This window comes from Hippocampus bargibanti, linkage group LG18 (genome assembly GCF_051943395.1).
Source record: "Hippocampus bargibanti isolate YZ-2025 linkage group LG18, ASM5194339v1, whole genome shotgun sequence".
Taxonomy (NCBI): Eukaryota; Metazoa; Chordata; class Actinopteri; order Syngnathiformes; family Syngnathidae; genus Hippocampus; species Hippocampus bargibanti.
In genome coordinates, this window is record NC_142751.1 from 223560 (window position 1) to 242163 (window position 18604).

At 47.2% G+C, this 18604-nt stretch overlaps 1 protein-coding gene across 3 annotated transcripts in view; it reads right to left on the bottom strand.

Moving 5' to 3' along the window:
- lamc3 (laminin, gamma 3) overlaps positions 1-18604 on the bottom strand; it is a 62584-nt gene that overhangs the window by 17098 nt on the left and 26882 nt on the right. For all 3 annotated transcript variants that reach the window (XM_089020211.1, XM_089020213.1, XM_089020212.1), the window contains exons 8-12: positions 18066-18202; positions 17802-17921; positions 16077-16275; positions 4637-4740; positions 2315-2554 (exon numbers count right to left, since the gene is read on the bottom strand). In XM_089020211.1, the coding sequence (XP_088876337.1) occupies positions 2315-2554; positions 4637-4740; positions 16077-16275; positions 17802-17921; positions 18066-18202 (800 nt within the window). The remainder of the gene's footprint in view (positions 1-2314; positions 2555-4636; positions 4741-16076; positions 16276-17801; positions 17922-18065; positions 18203-18604) is intronic.

Consider the following 18604-nt stretch of genomic DNA (forward strand, 5'->3'; position numbering starts at 1 on the left):
TTAGCACAAAATGGGCGGATATGGCTCTATGGTAGCAAAGGGAAATGTTTGAATATATTGTACTCTAACTTTAGGGTTATTTAAGTGTATTTTTGCCAACATTTTCACTTGCTGTACGTATTTAATCGAGACTGAAGCGTGCGAATTTTGAAAGTAAACAACTCACACAACGTCACTGGTGGGTTGGGCTTGAAACTGCCGAGGATTTCAGGGAAGATGAAAAACACTCTGAACCGAAATCCAATTCAATTCATTTAGATTCACTTTGCAGCGATACGAACCAGATACAGAAAAAAAAATGACGTTGAAAATAACTTTTTTGATCTTAAGCTCATCGTGCATGAAAGTCATATTGACATGCCTGATCTTTATGCGTCCCTCAGCGCCGGTGGTGTTGGTCCGATGGTCAGCTTGAGCGTAACTGACGGAATAACCAACAAGTTGGGGCACCACCGCCAAACCTCGATGTACATATGTTGAGGTAAGCTGATACAAATCCGTCTTCGTTATTGGAGAATTGTACAAACTTGGCCCTGAAAGACCACTGTCCTGCATGTTTCCCTCCTGAGCGCTTCAGTTGTTGTTAAAGCGCTGTATAAATCAATATGTATTGTGTTGTATTTGAAGGACTGAAAATGAAAATAAACAAAATTTAATTATCAGTGAGGATCAAATACAGTTTCAAAACTGGCATTTTTAAATTCAAATTGTACAGTTCAGATTCACTTATTCAATATAATTAAGATTATAATATACAAATCCATCCTATGTCTGAGTCACTCGACTTTAAGTTACGTAATTCAAATTCAGAATAAACTATTTAATTCTGAATTATTCACCTTTAGTTTTTGGTGGCGGGCGGCCCGGTAGTCGGGTGGTTAGCACACCGGCTTCACAGTGCAGAGGTCGCCGGTTGGCGTCCCGGTCCGGCCTCCCTGTGTGGAGTTTGCATGTTCTGCCCGGACCCGCGTGGGTTTTCTCCGGGTCCTCCGTTTTCCTCCCACACTCCAAAAACATGCATGGCAGGCAGATTGACCACTCCAAATTGTCCCTAGGTGTGAGTGTGAGAGTGACTGTTGTATGTCTTTGTGTGCCCTGTGATTGGCTGGCAACCAATTCGGGGTGTCCCCCGCCTCGTGCCCGAAGACAGCTGAGATAGGCTCCAGCAACCCGTGACCCTAATGAGGAATAAGCGCTACGGAAAATGAGATGAGACATGAGTTTTTGGTGGCAAATATTACACCTCACATTGTCACACCCAGATGAAGAAATTTCAAGGGTTACTTTTACTGATCATTCATTGGATTGGATGGATATATGGATATAGTTATCAAAGTAAGAGGAAAGGAAAGGAAGTAGAAAGGGTCATGTCATGTACAAATGTTTGTTTTCCTAACACACTGTCCATCCGTGTTTTCTTACAGTTCTTTTAGCCGCTATGAGACCTAACTGCCGAGCATGTGACCAGGAAATCGATGTCACAATCAAAACTGGCTCTGGATGGTGAAAAGAGGCCACGGAGAGTACAACGATATGACAGATAGAAATTTGCAGTTCAAGAACAACATGCATTTCGGTTTGGACTCTTGTGTTCACTGGTAAATAAAGAAAAGTGCACTTTTCCAGTACATGTGCAGTTATGTGTGAGGTTCACAAATTATGACAATATAATATTTGTATAACGATTGTGTTTGTGTTTTTTTATATTTAAATACGGGTGAAATATGGCTCATGGAAGAAATGGTTAACTTAAGGCTGACATCAGGAGCCTGTTCTGGCCCGGCGTCGGACCGGAGTCGGGCCGGATCTGGTTATTCAATGCGGGCCAGACGCGGGCCGGATACAGCCCGCATTGCGGTTGCCGGATCCGGCCCACTTCTGGACCGTCATTCATTGCCGTATCCGGGCCGAGCTGGGCCAGACCAATTTTGCTAACTGGGAAGCGATACTCCCAGACCAAGCTAGCGGCGTCTGCTAACTGGGTTGAGATAAAAGATGGGAGAATAGAATACCCATCTGCTTTCCAAAAATGAATAAAAGGCAGGGCGGGGGCCAGGGGGGCGCTTGCCTCGTCTCTTTTTGTGGCGATTCTCCACTTGCCAGAGCGACGTTGCGTGAAAAACACTTTTTCGCCTCGCACACCGACATCAAAATAAATAACTGAAGCTGGCCCGCCCAACAGCTGCCTGCCGCCCGACTATGTTCCGGCGCATGGCCTGCGGGAGCCAATCCCAAAAGCCCAAAAACGACAACAACGTGATAAAAAGGGCGCGGCGCCCGCTCATTTGGGTCGCTCACCCAACCGATGGCTTACCGGTCTCCGGGTGGCAAGTCCCGTGCCGGTGGCAGTGGCACGGGACGCACGGGGAGAAGGGGCCGCCGTTCGGGACCTCCCGAGTAAAGCCGGGCGCGCATCGCTCGCAGCGGCGGCCCTCCAAGCCGGCGGGGCAGGTGCAGCTTTCCACCCAGGGGGCGGGGACGGGGGCGGGCACCGCCGTCCCACCGGCGGCGGGGGTTGCAGAGACCAGACGGACGCCCGCCAGCTGCGACGTGTCTGCGGACGAGAGGCAAACCATTCACAAAGAAAACGTTATCCGTCGTCATCGGGGAGAAGCGATCGCCGTCAAGCGCCATCGAGCGGCCGACAGCGGAATTTCACACCAGGGATGAGATCTTCTTCTTCTTCTTTTCCTTTGGGCTTTTCCCTTCAAGGGGTCGCCACAGCAAATCAGTGTCCTCCATCTTTAGAGGTTTGATCCGCATGTTTGTTTTGGCCAAGCTTTTACGTCGGATGCCCTTCCTGACCCCAATAATACTACATTTCCTTAATAATATAATAATAATAATAATAATAATAATAATAATACACATTTGATTTCTAAGCGCCTTTCCAATCTCTCAAGGTCACTTCACAGTCACAGGATCAGTTTTTTTCTGTGGGTGAGCAGTGGCAGCCACACGCGCCAGCGTTCACTCAACCCGGAATAACTCAAATAGATAGAAAGTTAGCCAACTAGCTAATAGATAACCAATATATATATAGTGAGCTAGATAGCCATATAGCTAATAGCTAGTAAGCTAGATAGCTATCCAGCAGGCCAGACAGATAATAGCTAGCTAGCCAGATAACCGTCCTGACAGACAGACAACAGATAGCGAATAGAAAATAATTAGCAAAGAGATAGCAAATAGCTAGCTAGCTAGCTAGACGTTCAGCGTTCACTCAACCCATAATAACTCAAATAGATAGAAAGCGAGCCAGCTAGCTAATAGAGAGGTAGGTAGGTAGGTAGGTAGGTAGGTGGGTGGGTGGGTTATAGGTAGGTAGTTAGGTAGGTAGCTAGGTACCTCCCGCTGCTCTCTTGAACCCCCCCCCCCTCCTCTTTTCCTCCCCAAACGACATTCACATCCAAAACTGCACACGCACGATTGCTGAAGAGCCTCCATTAACATTGAATTTGCGTGTCGAAAACGAGCCGCATTTCGCACTTTGGTCTCACTTTTCAGCGGCGCCATTAAAATTCCGGAGGGGAAGGGCGGGAAAGGTTGAGGCGCTGAGCGGTGGGGACGATTGCGGCAGTTCATTAAAACGGACGGAATGTCGACGCGGCCACTCGTTTGAAGCGGTCACGGTCCGCCTTCCTCGCCGGCGTCGCCCTCATTACGCCGCCAATCGTTTTCATCCTTCTGCGCTGAAACGACGGGCTGGCTGTGAGAAACGTTGACGGCCTGACGGTCCGTCACGTCGCCGCTGCCCGTTTCTCCACTTTGGGGTTGGCCGGTTTGCTTCTTCGAATGGGAAAAGGTTGGATCACCTTCAACGAATTTTTCTGGATCGTTTGTCAAATGGCTTCCGATCGGAATGGCGCTGAATCAAAGGAATACCCCCCCCTCCGTCCCCCCAAGCTTTTCTAGAATGAGGGAGGCACGTTTGGGAATAAGCGCCCTCTTTTTTTGGTTGTTTTTTTGTTTTTGCAGCGGGTACAGCTCACCGTGTTCTTTGCTTTTTTCTGCCACATTCCAATTATTGATGAGCATGCGACTGAAACGTGGTCGCTTCCACAAGGAAATGTCCCAGAAAAAATAACAAAGGAAAACCAAAGCAAAAGTCTTCACCATACGTTGTTTGTTTCTAACACTTGAGCAATGAGCAGCGCTGCGGTTTTGTGACGTTCTCTTGGATGCTACGTTCATGAAGCCGCCGATGGGCCTTTCCCCTGGTGTGTTAGTGTGACAGATTAAAAGGTACCTTATTTAGTATGTTGGTTACAGGTATGGCAAATCGCATAGTTACATTGGTTTACCAATGGTATACATCTAAAATGTTTATTTAAACAAGGAACGCCTGCTTTGATTAGTGTTTTGTGTCGGCCCGATTTACGTTGTTGGACAGGAAGTTGTGTGCGCATATGTTTGTATTACCTCTGGGCATTCGAAGTAAACCACGGTTGAGTCAAAACGTACAGCACCGCTTGTCTTGTGTTTTTTTTTTTCTGAATCCCACAACACCGTATCTCCTCCGATTGCCAGAGTGGAGAGCGCAACATTGAGCTAACCCGCACTCTTTATTTGTCATTGTTGACATTGTGAGGCTTGCACTTTGTTCTTTCCACTTGCAAGTCAACGAGTAACTTACGGTTGAGTCCTCTGGCGTCAGCGACGTGAAGCGCCGTCACGTTGTAGAGCAGCCGGCGAAAGTCAGAGGCCGATAGCTTGGGTGTCATGTGGCTCTCATCAAGCCTGCGACGACACAAGCGCACAACGACACATCCTCTTAGTTTCCCGCAGATTAAACGGCAGATGTCTTTGATCACACTTTAGCCGCCGCGCGCCGCTAATCCTCCCATTTGGGGACGATTACGCGCTCGCCGCCGCTGCCGCCGCGCACGTTATGCGACTGACGCGGAGCCGGAGGATGCCAACTTGTCGACTTTTGAGACGTCTTCGGGGCTCTCGACGCCGCCGGATGATCCGCCGAGCCAAGAACACCGAGTGCGGCAAACGCCTGCTGGTCTCACCGCGGTTTGTTTAAAAAGAGCCACATTTTTCACATACATATAGATATACAGTGATACCTCGGTTCTCGACCATAATTCGTTCCAGGACCCTGTTCGAAAAGCGATTTGTTCAAACACCGAAACCATCTCTTTGCTCTTCCTTCGATGCGCGAGTGTATCCGGTCCGAGGTATTTTCCCTGCGTCCCGTAAATTTATGTCATCTTCCGGGATTGCGTAATTTTGCACCCTCGTGTGCCATTTGCTTTTTGCCGTAGTAAGCGGGTCGTCGGATCACCCCCTTCCTTGTTACTCGCTGTGTTTTCTTTTATTTGTGAATAAACATCCTGCTTGGGTAGTATACGTCTCTGCCGCCTGCTTTGGGATCCCAAACATTCCACTACGTTCCGACGAGTCAGCTGCCGTCACTCTCGCTCGGAACGTGACAGCTACGGATGACTCCACAGGATGACAGGATGTTCTTTTCACTTCAAATATCTATCCAATGACACTTGCTCTCACTCCCACAGCCACATCACTAGATTTCATAGTCTCCTTATTCTTTAATATCGTACTGACCGTAGATTTCGCCATGCTGTATTCCCTAGCCAGATCAGACACTCGCACACCTCCTTCCTATTTTGCAATTATTTCTTTCTTAAATGCAATAGTTGTACGCACTACTTTTCTTTTGTCACTTTTAGCGGCACTTACTTTCTTTGGAGGCATGATTAGGGGCTAAAAGTCTTTGTACACCTATATTAAACGCGAGAGCAAAACGCAGCACGTCCGCAAGCGACTACAGTTGGTCACGGAGAGAGCGATACACCCGTACGCCGCTCAGCACCCCACCCTCGCGTACACACTCACGCGTTGTATTGGCGTTCGAACACCGATTGGTGTCCGAACTACGCAGCAAGAATATCTCGAATATTTTGTTCGTACTCCGATGTGTTCGAAGTGTGAGGCGTTCGAGAACCGAGGTAACACTGTATATATAATGTATCTATCTTCTTCTTTTTTCCTTTCGGCTTTTCCCTTCAAGAGTTGCCACAGCGAATTACTGTCCTCCATCTAGCCCAGTTTCTCTACGTAATATCACATAGAGAACACCACAGGTTTTGTAGAGAGGATCAAAGACCTTATATTGGAACCTGAGGAAACCTTGGCATCTTACGATGTGACTTCTCTCTTGACATCTGTCCCAACCCCAGCAGCAGTCTCAGTGGTGAGGACGAGACTGCTGGCGGACGCTTTAAAGAGTTTGATGTTTCTCTTTATTTGTAATTATGTTCGTTGTCAGATCTCCCAGGCAGGTGACACGCAGAGCTTGATCGCGGCGTGGAGGCGAGCAAGTCGTGCTGTGAAACTCCGTGCGATGCTGAGCAGGTCTCTGCGAGCGGGGTGTCTGTCCGGGTCTGAGTCCGAGATGAGTCTGAGACTCTCTGTCCCACGACGCTGCTTTAATACCATTTTCAAGCGTATGATATGCGTCAAGTGCGCACCGGTGACGCCACAGCTTCTCTGCATGAAAGAACAACACTTAAACATCTGCCAATTATTGGAAATCTGCCTTAATACTACGTATTTTCAATTTAGGGAGAAATTTTACAAACAAATTCATGGTTGTGCTATGGGCTCACCAGTTTCACCCATAGTGGCTAATCTGTACATGGAAGAGATGGAGAAACAGGCCCTCACATCCTTCCCGGGGACAAAACCTAGATACTGGTTTAGATATGTGGACGATACTTTTGTCATAATTAAAAAACAAGAAATTCAATCCTTCACAGATCACCTCAACTCGGTAGACATCAACATTAAATTTACTCGTGATGACATTAAAGAGAACCAACTAGCCTTTTTGGATTGTAAAGTTATTATAAAAGAGGACAGAGCGCTAAAACCAGTCTTTAGGAAGGCTACGCACACTGACCAATACTAACTTTTTGATTCTAACCACCCTTTACAACACAAACTAGGAGTGTTCAGAACCCTCCAGCATAGGGCTAAACTAATACCAACAAGCGTTAAAGGAAGAGAAAAGGAGTCAAAATATATCAGGAGAGCACTCACAAACAGTGGGTACCCTCAGTGGTCATTTAACAAATGTCAGAAAGAAAGAATAGGGAATGAAACCAAAAATTCTCAAGATACAAAAAGGAGAGGAGTAGCAGTACCGTACATTGCAGGAGTTTCTGAAAAATTACAGAGTCCTTTGCCAACACAAAATTCCTACTTATTTCAAACCGATAAACACGTTAAGGCAAAAATTACTGCATCAAAAAGATAGGCTGCCAAATGAAAAACAAAGTAATGTAGTTTATTCGATACATTGTAAGAATGAAAATTGTAAAGAGCAGCACATTGGGGAGACTCAACAAATTCTCAAAAAAAGACTATCAACAATAATACCTCACCTCAAAACCCACTTGTTTAAAATTGCTTTCAATGTATAGTTCTATCTGCTATTTTATTATGTATCATTTTACTTATGGTTTTATTGTTATGTGCTTTGTTTTATTGTTTTTATTGTAAAGTGTCCTTGGGTGTTTTGAAAGGCGCTTGAAATAAAATTTATTATTATTATTATTATTAATACTAGTGGGCCTCAATTGGCAGTACGTATGCACCTAAAAGCTAGCAACCACTCATTTTACGACAATGAGGGGTCCTCTGCTCCCCCCAACCTGAGACTAGGGGCCTATCATAGCTGTGTCCGGCGCCGCCATCTCTGGACATTAGGGATATATAAATAGGGCTGATACGACCAGTAAGACTGACGAAGCCTCTTGGATAGGAGGCCTAACGTCCGACACCTTCAATAAAAGTACATATGACGGCTGAAGAAACCTCCTCATCAGGTGGAAAGGGAGCAAGGCTAGAAGCTTCCGGTCAGGGTTTAAGTTGTTCTATCATGGTGAAGACAGAAAGAAATGGAGTTGGGGTTATCTTAAAAGAGGAGTTTGTTAGGAATGTCTTAGAGGTAAAAAGAGTATCAGATAGAATGATGAGTCTGAAGCTAGAAATTGAAGGCGTGATGTTCAATGTTGTTTGTGTGTATGCTCCACAAGTAGGATGTGAGCTGGCGGAGAAGGAGAAATTTTGGTTGGACTTTGATGAAGTCATACAGAACATGCCGAGAAGTGAGAGGGTTGTAATTGGTGGAGACTTCAATGGACATGTTGGCGCAGGAAACAAAGATGAGGAGGATGTGATGGGCAGGTTTGGACTCCAGATGAGGAACGCCGAAGCACAGATGTTGGTTGACTTTGCTAAGAGAATGGAAATGGCTATTATTAATACTTTTTTCAGAAGAGAGAGGAACATAGGGTGACCTATAAGAGTGGAGGCAGAAGTACACAGGTAGACTACATTTTGTGTCAACGACGCCACCTAAAGGAAATCAGTGACTGCAAACTAGTGGTTGGTGAGAGTGTAGCCAGACAGCATAGGTCGGTGGTGTCTAGGATGGCGCTGGCAGTGAGAAAGATGAAGAAACCAAAGGCGGAAGTGAGGACAAAATGGTGGAAGTTGAAAAAGGAAGAGTGTTGCATGACATTTAGGAAGGAGGTAAGACAAGCACTGGGTGGGCAAGAGGTCCTTCCAGATGACTGGCAAACAACAGCGAACATAATCAGAGACACAGGTCGGAAAGTACTTGGTGTATCGAGTGGAAGAAAGGTAGATAAGGAGACTTGGTGCTGGAATGAGGAGGTTAGCAAAGAAGAAGTGAGACACTGAGAGGACGGACGAGAGTAGACAACAGTACAAGGAGATGCAGCGCACGGTTAAAGTACAGGTGGCAAAGGCCAAACAAGACACCTATGATGACTCGCATGCTCGGCTGGACAGCTAGGAAGGTGAGACTGATCTTTACAGGCCTGCGAGACAGAGATGCAAAGATGGTAAGGACCTGCAGCAGGTTCAGGTGATTCAGGATAGAGATGGCAATGTATTAACAGGTGCCAATTGTGTGATGGCAAGATGGAAAGAGTACTTTGAAGAATTGATGAATGAGGAAAATGAGAAGGAACAAAGAGTAGAAGATGTGACTGTTGTGGACCAAGACGTAGCAAACATTAGCAAGGATGAAGTGAGGAGGGCGCTGAAAAGGATGAAGGGGGGAAAGGCACTTGGGCCTGATGATTTACCAATCGAGGTATGGAAGTGTCTTGGAGACGTGGCGGTGGTGTTCCTGACTGGGTTATTCAACAAGATCTTAGATGGTGAACAGATGCCTGAAGAATGGAGACGAAGTGTACTCGTGCCCATTTTTAAGAACAAAGGAGATGTGCAGAGTTGTACTAATTACAGAGGAATAAAGTTGGTGAGCCATACAATGAAACTCTGGGAAATAGTAGTTGAAGCTAGACTAAGAGCAGAAGTGAACATTAGTGAGCAGCAGTATGGCTTCATGCTAAAAAAAGAGTACGGCAGATGCAGTGTTTGCTTTAAGAATGCTGATAGAGAAGTACAGAGAAGGTCAGAAGGAATTGCATTGTGTCTTTGAAGATCTGGAGAAAGCGTATGACAGGGTACCCAGAGAAGAGCTGTGGCATTGTATGAGGAAGCCTGGAGTGACAGAAAAGTATGTCTGAGCGGTGCAAGACATATATCATGGCTGTAAGACAGTTGCAAGGTGTTCTGTCGGTATGACTGAGGAATTCAAGGTGGAGGTGGGACTCCACCAGGGGTCAGCTCTAAGCCCCTTCTTGTTTGCTATGGTGATGGACAGGCTGACAGACAATGTTAGACAAGAATCTCCTTGGACCATGATGTTTGCAGATGACATTGTGATCTGGAGCGACAACAGGCAACAGGTCGCGGAGAAACTCGAGATGTGGAGATATGCCCTGGAAAGGAGAGGAATGAAGATCAGTCGCAGCAAGATGGAATATATGTGTGTGAATGAGAGGGACCCAAGTGCAAAAGTAATGCTACAGGGAGAAGAGATAAAGAAGGTGGAGGATTTTAAGTACTTGGGGTCAACTGTCCAGAGCAATGGAGAGTGTGGAAAAGAGGTGAAGAAGCATGTCCAGGCAGGCTGGAGCGGCTAGAGAAAAACGTCAGGTGTGATGTGTGATAGAAAGGTTTCAGCTAGGATGAAAGGAAAAGTGTATAAAACAGTGGTGACACCAGCCACGATGTTTGGACTGGAGACAGTGCCACTGAAGAAAAGACAGGAAGCAGAGCTGGAGGTAGCAGAGCTGAAGATGTTGAGATTTTCTTTGGGAGTGACCAGGTTGGATAGGATCAGGAATGAGTACATTAGAGCGACAACTCATATTAGAGGCTTTGGAGAGAAAGTCAGAGAGGCCAGACTGAGATGGTTTGGACATGTCCAAAGGAGAGAGAGTGACTATATCGGGAGAAGGATGCTGAATCTTGAACTGCCAGGCAGGAGAGCGAGAGGAAGACCGAAGAGGAGGTTTATGGATGTGGTCAAAGAGGACATGAAGGTAGCTGGTGTGAGAGAAGAGGATGCACAAAACCGGGATAGATGGAGGACATTGATTTGCTGTGTTGAGTTGTGCACTAGATGAATAAATTATGACGGAAGTGACGCAATGGCGCACAGTGTGGCACCAAGTCCCGCCCAACAGTGTGGCACCAAGTCCCGCCCATTGTTTCCAGAACAATCTGGACGAGACTTATGTTAATCACAAGACGAAACCCATACGACTTCACCCATCTCTTCTGACATACTGTGTTGCAGAAATAAAAGTTATAAAAAGACACATCCACGCGTCTGGTATTATTCAGACGGCAGCATCGTGGAGATGAAGACAGTCACTGTTGTGACACCCGTCACATTGGTGCCGTGACCCGGATCACAAATGACTCTCCACTTCGGACCGGGACCGCAATGCTGCACAGCGTCTTCATCCCATCACTCGGGGGACGGTGTGTCGACCCCCGTTTTGCAAATACATGTAGTGTGTTAATTGTCTGAACATTACGTTTACGTTTTGCAATTAGTGTGCTTTTCTTTTTTTCCTGTAAGTTTTTTTGTGTGTTAAGTCTAAGAATGAGCTCCTTAGAAGGAACAAGTAGCACACCTTTGAATAAGTGTGCTGGTAGAGGTAGAGGCTTCCCAACCGTGTTACAGTTATGTAGTGCAATCCAGAGTGGTGTAGTTTGTACAGAGGGGAATGGGCAGGTTCGAGCTGAGGCCACTTATGTTAGTGGGGACAGAGTTCCTTCCCAGACCCAGTGCAGTGCATCTACGACGACCGCACAGACTGCTGACACACCAGCGACAGGTCCCTTACTCCAGTCACCTGACGTAGTTGGTCAGATGAGTGACAATAAGACAGCATTCTTGTACATCCTTGCCCGATAACCTTGTCTATTTTGCCTGTTGGTCTTTCTATTGTCTTCCGTGTGTATGTTGCCTCAGTTCTGCACAAGGGGGGTGTATGTAACGGAGTTGTGCACTAGATTATTAAATTATGACGGAAGTGACGCAACGGCGCACAGTGTGGCACGAAGTCCCGCCCATAATTTCCAGAACAATCTGGACGAGACTTATGTTAATCACAAGACGAAACCCATGCGACTTCACCCATCCCTTCTGCCATACTGTGTCGCAGAAATAAAAGAAATAAAAAGACACATCCATGCCTCTGGTATTATTAAGACGGCAGCATCGTGGAGATGATGACAGTCACTGTTGTGGCAACCGTCACATATGTATATCGGAATCAGAATCATCTTTATTGCCAAGTATGTAGAACACACAAGGAATTTGTTTCCGGTCGAACACGCTGCACTAGTATCATCATAAAAAAAATTGCAAAGAGGCACTATACAGTTCAATTTGGGCTACTGTTCAAAGAGTTAATGGCTTGGGGGAAGAAGCTGTTTAAATGTCTGCTGGATTTGGTGCGCATGGATCGGTAGCGCCTGCCTGAGGGGAGTAGCTGGAAAAGGTGGTGGGCAGGGTTTTTCAGGATATAGTTGGTGTTGACCTCCCAATTCATGTCCTGGGAGACTGTGATTCCCAGGAACTTGAAGGTCTCAACGGTTGACACAAGGCAGTTGGATAGTGTGAGGGGTAGCTGTGGTGATGGATGTTTCCTGAAGTCCACGATCATCTCTACTGTCTTGAGCGTTTTCAGCTCCAGGTTGTGAAGGCTGAACCAGAGCTCCAGGTGCTCCACTTGTTGTCGGTACGCAGACTCGTTGCCGTCTTTGATGAGACCGATGACCGTGGTGTCGTCTGCGAACTTTATGAATTTGACAGCTGGGTGCGTTGAGGTGCAGTCGTTCGTGTAGAGAGAGAAGAGCAACGGAGAGAGGACGCATCCCTGTGGGGCCCCAGTGCTCGTGGTTCATGTTGAGGATGATATTTTCCCCAGTCTGACCTGTTGTGTCCGTCCTGTCAGGAAGCTGAGGATTCACTGGCAGATCGTAGGGGACACTCGAAGCTGGAGAAGTTTGGGGATGAGGAGTTCTGGGATGATGGTATTGAACGCAGAGCTGTAGTCCACAAACAGGATCCTTGCGTAGGTTCCTGTGTTGTCGAGGTGGTCGAGGATGTGGTGCAGTTCGATGTTGACTGCATCCTCCACAGACCTGTTTGCCCGGTAGGCAAACTGAAGAGGATCTAGCAGAGGTCCGGTGATGTTCTTCAGGTGGTTCAGCACGAGGCGTTCAAAGGACTTCATGACCACAGACGTCAGAGCAACAGGTCTGTAGTCGTTCAATCCCGAGGGTGCTGGTTTCTTTGGAACTGGGACGATAGTAGACTGTTTGAAGCAGGATGGGACTTCACACTGCTCCAAAGATCTGTTGAAGATTCGTGTGAAGACCGGAGCCAGCTGGTCAGCGCAGACTTTCAGGCAGGAGGGGGACACTCTGTCAGGTCCTGCAGCTTTCTTGATCTTCTGCTGCTTGAAGAGCCGTCTCACGTCCAGTTCGTGGATCTGTAGGGCAGAGGGCTGAGATACGGTAGCTTTTGGTCATGGTGGGCATACGAGGGAAATGGGGGTTCCCTTTTCAAATCAGCAAAAGAATGTATTAAGGTCATCAGCCAGACCATTGTCGTACACTGCTTGGGGTGACAGTAAACGATAATTTGTTATTGCTTTCAGGCCATTCCACACCGATGCAGAGTCGTTAGCGGAGAACTGTTTGTTAAGCCTCTCCGCATAACTTTTCTTTGCGATGTTAATTTCCTTTGTCAATCTGTTTCGGGCGAGTTTGTAAAGCGCTCGATCGCCGCTTCTAAATGCGGACTCTTTCTCTTTCCTAAGGACTTCGTTGGTACACACATGTCCTCACAGAAACTAATGTAAGATGTTACAGTGTCTGTGTATTCATCCAATGTGCCCGTTGAAGTTTCTACGACGCTCCAATCAGTGCAGTCTAAGCATTCTTGTAGCGCTAACTTTGCTTCATCTGTCCTTTTTTTTAACTGTCTTGACTACCGGTTTTACACATTTGAGTTTCTGTCTGTATGTGGGAATTAAGTGGATTAAATAGAGGTCACAAAGACCCAATTCTGCATGCGCAACAGACCGGTATGCACCTTTGAGTGCTGTGTAACAGTGATCTAGAATATTTCCTTCTCTGGTGAAACAGTCAATATGCTGCTTATATTTGGGAAGTTCACGGTTTAGACGCGTTTGATTAAAATCGCCCAAAATGATCAGGGGTGACTCTGGATATTTTAGTTCGAGTTTGTTTACATGGTCCGCGAGCGTTTGTATACACGCGTTAGCATTAGCTTGTGGCGCGATGTACACGGCGACGAGAATAAAGGAAGCGAACTCACGTGGCGAGTAGAATGGCTTGCAGTTGAGACAGTGATTCCAAGCCAGGGCTGCAGTGTGCGTCGAGCATCGTGATATTGGTGCACCATACTTCGTTGATGTAGAAGCATATTCCACCACCTTTGGATTGCCACCAGATTGCTCCGTGTCACGGTCGGCTCTGAGGAGACGGAATCCGGGTAGGTGTAGCGCGGAATCCGGGTGGTGGCCACTGAGCCAGGTCTCAGTGAAGCACAGCGCAGCAGAGCGGGCAAATGTTTTATTGGTTTTTGTGAGAAGAAGAAGTTCGTCCATCTTGTTTGGTAGTGAGCGTAGATTAGCGAGGTGGATCGATGGGAACGGCGTTCGAAATCCACGCTGCCGTAGCTTGACGAGCACGCCGGCTCGCTTGCCCCTCCTACGTCGGCGTCTCAAAGCTCCGTACAGAGCTGCTACACCGCTCGCGAGCAGCCCCGAAAAACCTTGTAGATTTTGGTGTGTCGGTGAAAATAGTCCAAGAGTGGATTCCCCAATGCTCAGTAACTCTTCCCTCGTGTAACTGAGTCGCGTAGGGTCGCAAAAAACAAATGAAAATGACAAAACCAGGAACAATACTAGGGAGCGTGTCACCGAGGCTGCCATTCGCGGCGCCATCTTGGATATATATATATATATATATATGGATGCAGTCACAAACATCATGACTTTATGTTGTGACGTTATTGTAGCATATTTGTGTATTCAAAATGAAATACAGTAAAGTCTCGTTATATCGATATCGGATATATCGATAGTCCCGGTTATATCGATACTATTTCTATGCACGCAAGGAGAAAATCACATGCAAACAGGGTCGGATATATCGATAGTCCCGGTTATATCGATATTTTTTCGGACTCCCTTGAATATCGATATAACGAGACTTTACTGTATATGTATAATTCCTACATTATTTTTGGATGAGACAAGACATTCTTCCAAGCTAAATCTTACCTTTCTGTCCTAATTATATAATAAAACTCAATGAATGATATAAAACTGTATTTTGGTATAATAAGCATAATCTAGAGGGCATTGTTTGTCATATAAACCATTTGTGATTCCGCAGTTCATATGCACCTAAAAGCTAGCAACCACTCATTTGACGACAATGAGGTTAAAATCTTAGCGAAAGACATAGACGGTTTGAAAGGGGAGTAAAAGAAGTGATTTTCATAAAACAACTAAATCCTTCATTAAACCGGTTTGGTTGGGTGATGTTCAATTTGGATCGTTCATACAATAGCCTGGTTAGGCAACATAGGGTTAGTAATACTGATGAGGTGATACCGGTCGAAGTGGGGCAATCAGGCCAGTCGTTAGTCAGAACGATAGGAACAATCAGTGGAGCTGCAGGGATTAGTCCTCTGCTCCCCCCAAACTGAGAGCAGGGACCTATCATAGCAGAGTCCGGCACCGCCATGTCTGGACTGTAGGGTTATATATATGGCTTAAACTATACTTTAGTTTGCTGACGAAGTTTCTTGGATAAGAAGCGAAACACCTTCAATGACGGCTGAAGAAACCTTTTCATCAATGGACCACTCCTGTACTGTTATTATTATTATTATTATTATTATTTTTCACCACTTGAATATTTGTTGACGTGATGTGGGTGGAAATGAATATGGAAGGGCTTCCCACATTGCACGCGCGTCCATTTTGAACATCAACGTCGTGGCTCGCAATGCACGAGGTGTTGTCGCGCAACTTGCGTGAAAAACTTGCGTTCAGCAATGCTGTTATTTTTGTAATGGCGCATGAAAAAGGGGAAAGAGGGCAACGTTGCCGGCGCCAAGCAATCATCCCGGCGTCTTATCGGTCTGGTCGGCTTCGGGCTCAAATCCCGGCGCCTCCATTTAATCCGTCGGTCCGCCGCGATGGTGGCGATGATCTTCCCGCTTAAGCGCTTGACATATTTGGCACGGAGAGATCGGCGGGCTGTCAGTCAAGAGAGCCTCGCTCGCTTGCGTGGATCTTTTGGGGCTCTTCGTCCGCGTGACGTCTTTGATTGTTTGCGAGGGCGGCCGCAAAGGTCCAAACGTTCCCTTGTACGTCATGCGCGGTATCCGTTGGCTGCTTTTGCACCTGCCTGAAAACGTGCGCAAATTTCTTGTGGCTTGCGGCTAATCGCTTCGCATTCCCATCACGGCGCCGCTCGGCGCAAGGTCAAGAAAAAAAATGCAGTCCATGAAAAAGTCATGTCTCGCAGCCGCTCTCAGTGAACGAGGCGCACGCGCGTGCAGCTTTTTCCCTCTTCTTTTTGGTGGCGGCATTTCTTACCTGAGGACAAAGGTTGCGCGCGGCGAAAGGCTGGGGTCAGCGTGTCGGGCGGGGCCGGCCAGGGCTCGGCCCTCCAGCGTGATTCCGGAGCCGCGGAGGAGGACGTCGACATGCTCGGGAAGCTCGTCCTCAGACTCGGATGTGAAGGTGATGGAGAGGAGCTGCGAGTCGCTGAGGCTTCGCTCGCCCACAAATTTGTCTGCGCGACAACACCAGCTTTTTTTCACTCATTGTCTTCATCAAACGTGGACATTCTTTCAGGTTGGGTAAAATAGGGGATGGTCTTTGCTTGGAGATGAGTGAAACCCCCCCACCCACCCAGAATCCCACCCAAGGCCCGAAGAATAAAAGCGGGCGTCATCGTGTTTGTCAAATTTGAAGATTTGCTCGTGATTGCAAGAGCGCTTTGCAAAAAGGGCAGCAAGCGCCGCCACGGCGCCCAATGGCATTCGACGGCACTCTGGGCGTTGCAGCAAATGAGGCAGAAACCTGGGGTGGGGGGGGGGGGTTTCCTTTAAAGGACAAACGACACCATGTTTTTGTTTCCTAACTGACATCAGAAAAACCTTTTATAGCATCTAAAATACCCAAAACACACAGTATGATATTTTTAGTCAAATGCAAAACACCAATAAAAAAGACTTAAAGTGTCCCAAAACTGCTTCAAAATGACCTCGGAAATGGCGAGTTTCAGAAGGTCCCGCCCCCTTGTTCGTGATGTCACGCCAGGATACTCCAGACACAAAACAATGGCTTCAGAGAGGTCAGATTTGGAGATGCTTTCTTGTTACTCATCCAGTTATGAAGATGATTCAAATAGTTCTGAAGAGGAAAGCATAAATGTTTGCAATCTATTAAAGAAGTCCTTCCGTATCAATTCGAGCCGTCTGGACTCCAATGTAGCTCCCAGAAAATGCACAAGATGGCGCCCAAGCTCCGTTGGGAATGGGCTGATTTGTCTGCTGAGAATTTGTGTCCACTTTTATGGTGTTACTGCAATTGGTAGTGTTGGTGCGACACCCAACGATTTACCATCGTGTTATTTATGTGTTTTGCTTCTAATCATCGCCATCAACATGGATCAACATGATGTTTTCAGACCAAAGTACCCATTGTGTGTCGCTTTCTCAGTCAGGGGCGTTCCTGACGTGACGTCACGTCAGGCATCGTCATCAACTCGAAAACAAGACTTCCTGAATATTCAGCGTGAGTCTTAAAAGGTCAAATATAGCTATATGCGGTGGAATCTTTGTAAAATGCGCTCGGTAGAAGTCATTTGAAGCCATTTTACAAATTATGGACACAACTTGTCCGCAGGTGTCGGTTGTCCTTTAACGGGCTTGTGTGCGTTTTGCTTCTGGTGGCGTGCCCCGCTGGAGGCTCCCAGCCAGGAAATTGACAGCGGAGCCCAGTTCCACTTTGTAGCCCTTCCAACGCGCACAATTCCATCGGGCCGATGTAAAGGAGCCCGTCCCCCCCACAATATGGCGGGCGGGGCGGCGCAAGCCGACTTATTCCCTCATCTTGGAAGAATTCCGATAAAGGATTGGAGGCGCCCGCTGTCGTTCGGACCTGCTGCCAAACACCGCAATTAATCTCGGGACAAGAGAGAATCCGAGAAGTCGGCGAAGTCCATCTTGGCGACGGCGGAGGGGGGGGGGGGGTTACTCTCTAAAAATACTGTAAGGCGATCATGTTACCCCCCCATCCGATGGCGGCACTCACCCGGGGCTCTGAAGAAGCCGGGGTCCTCTTGGGGGGGAGGCGGCAGATAGATTTGGCCCTCCTTCCACAGCGGAGGCTCCAGACGCCCCCCGGAGAATTCGCCCAGCCAGCCGTCCTCATCTGGACCCAACAAGAAACTCATTTTTGGGTGCGCCCCGCCCGGGGGAGGGAATGGATTTTCCAACCATTTGGGGAACCAAAAGAACAGACGCTTTGGCCAAACGTGGCAAAGGGAAAAACATGGCCGCTCGCAGATAAGTTGACCTTGCGTGAAATCCGAAGTGATGTTGACGGCCCGGAAGCCATTGGACGAGGAGCACGCCAGCGAGTGACCGAAGCAGAAACACGGCTGGCAGCCGGATGGGTTTCGTTCCTGCAGGTTGAAGAAGCCCGGCTTGCATCTGTGCACACGCACGCAACATCGTCACTAACCAAGAAAAACTAACCAAAAGACATTGACCACATCTTGGCTCATTTGAATTTTTGCGGTTCTTTTTCGCAGGGCACCGTTTTGGCTACAAGGCGCCACCTACGGGCTGAGTCGAGAGCGGCAGAGGGAGGGTGGTCGCCACAGGACAGCCAACGTTTATAATAATACAGTAAAGTCTCGTTATATCGATATCGGATATATCGATAGTCCCAGTTATATCGATACTATTTCTATGCACGCACAGAGAAAATTACATGCAAACAGGGTCGGATATATCGATAATCCCGGTTATATCGATATTTTTTCGGACTCCCTTGAATATCGATATAACGAGACTTTACTGTAATACATTTGATTTCTAAGCGCCTTTCAA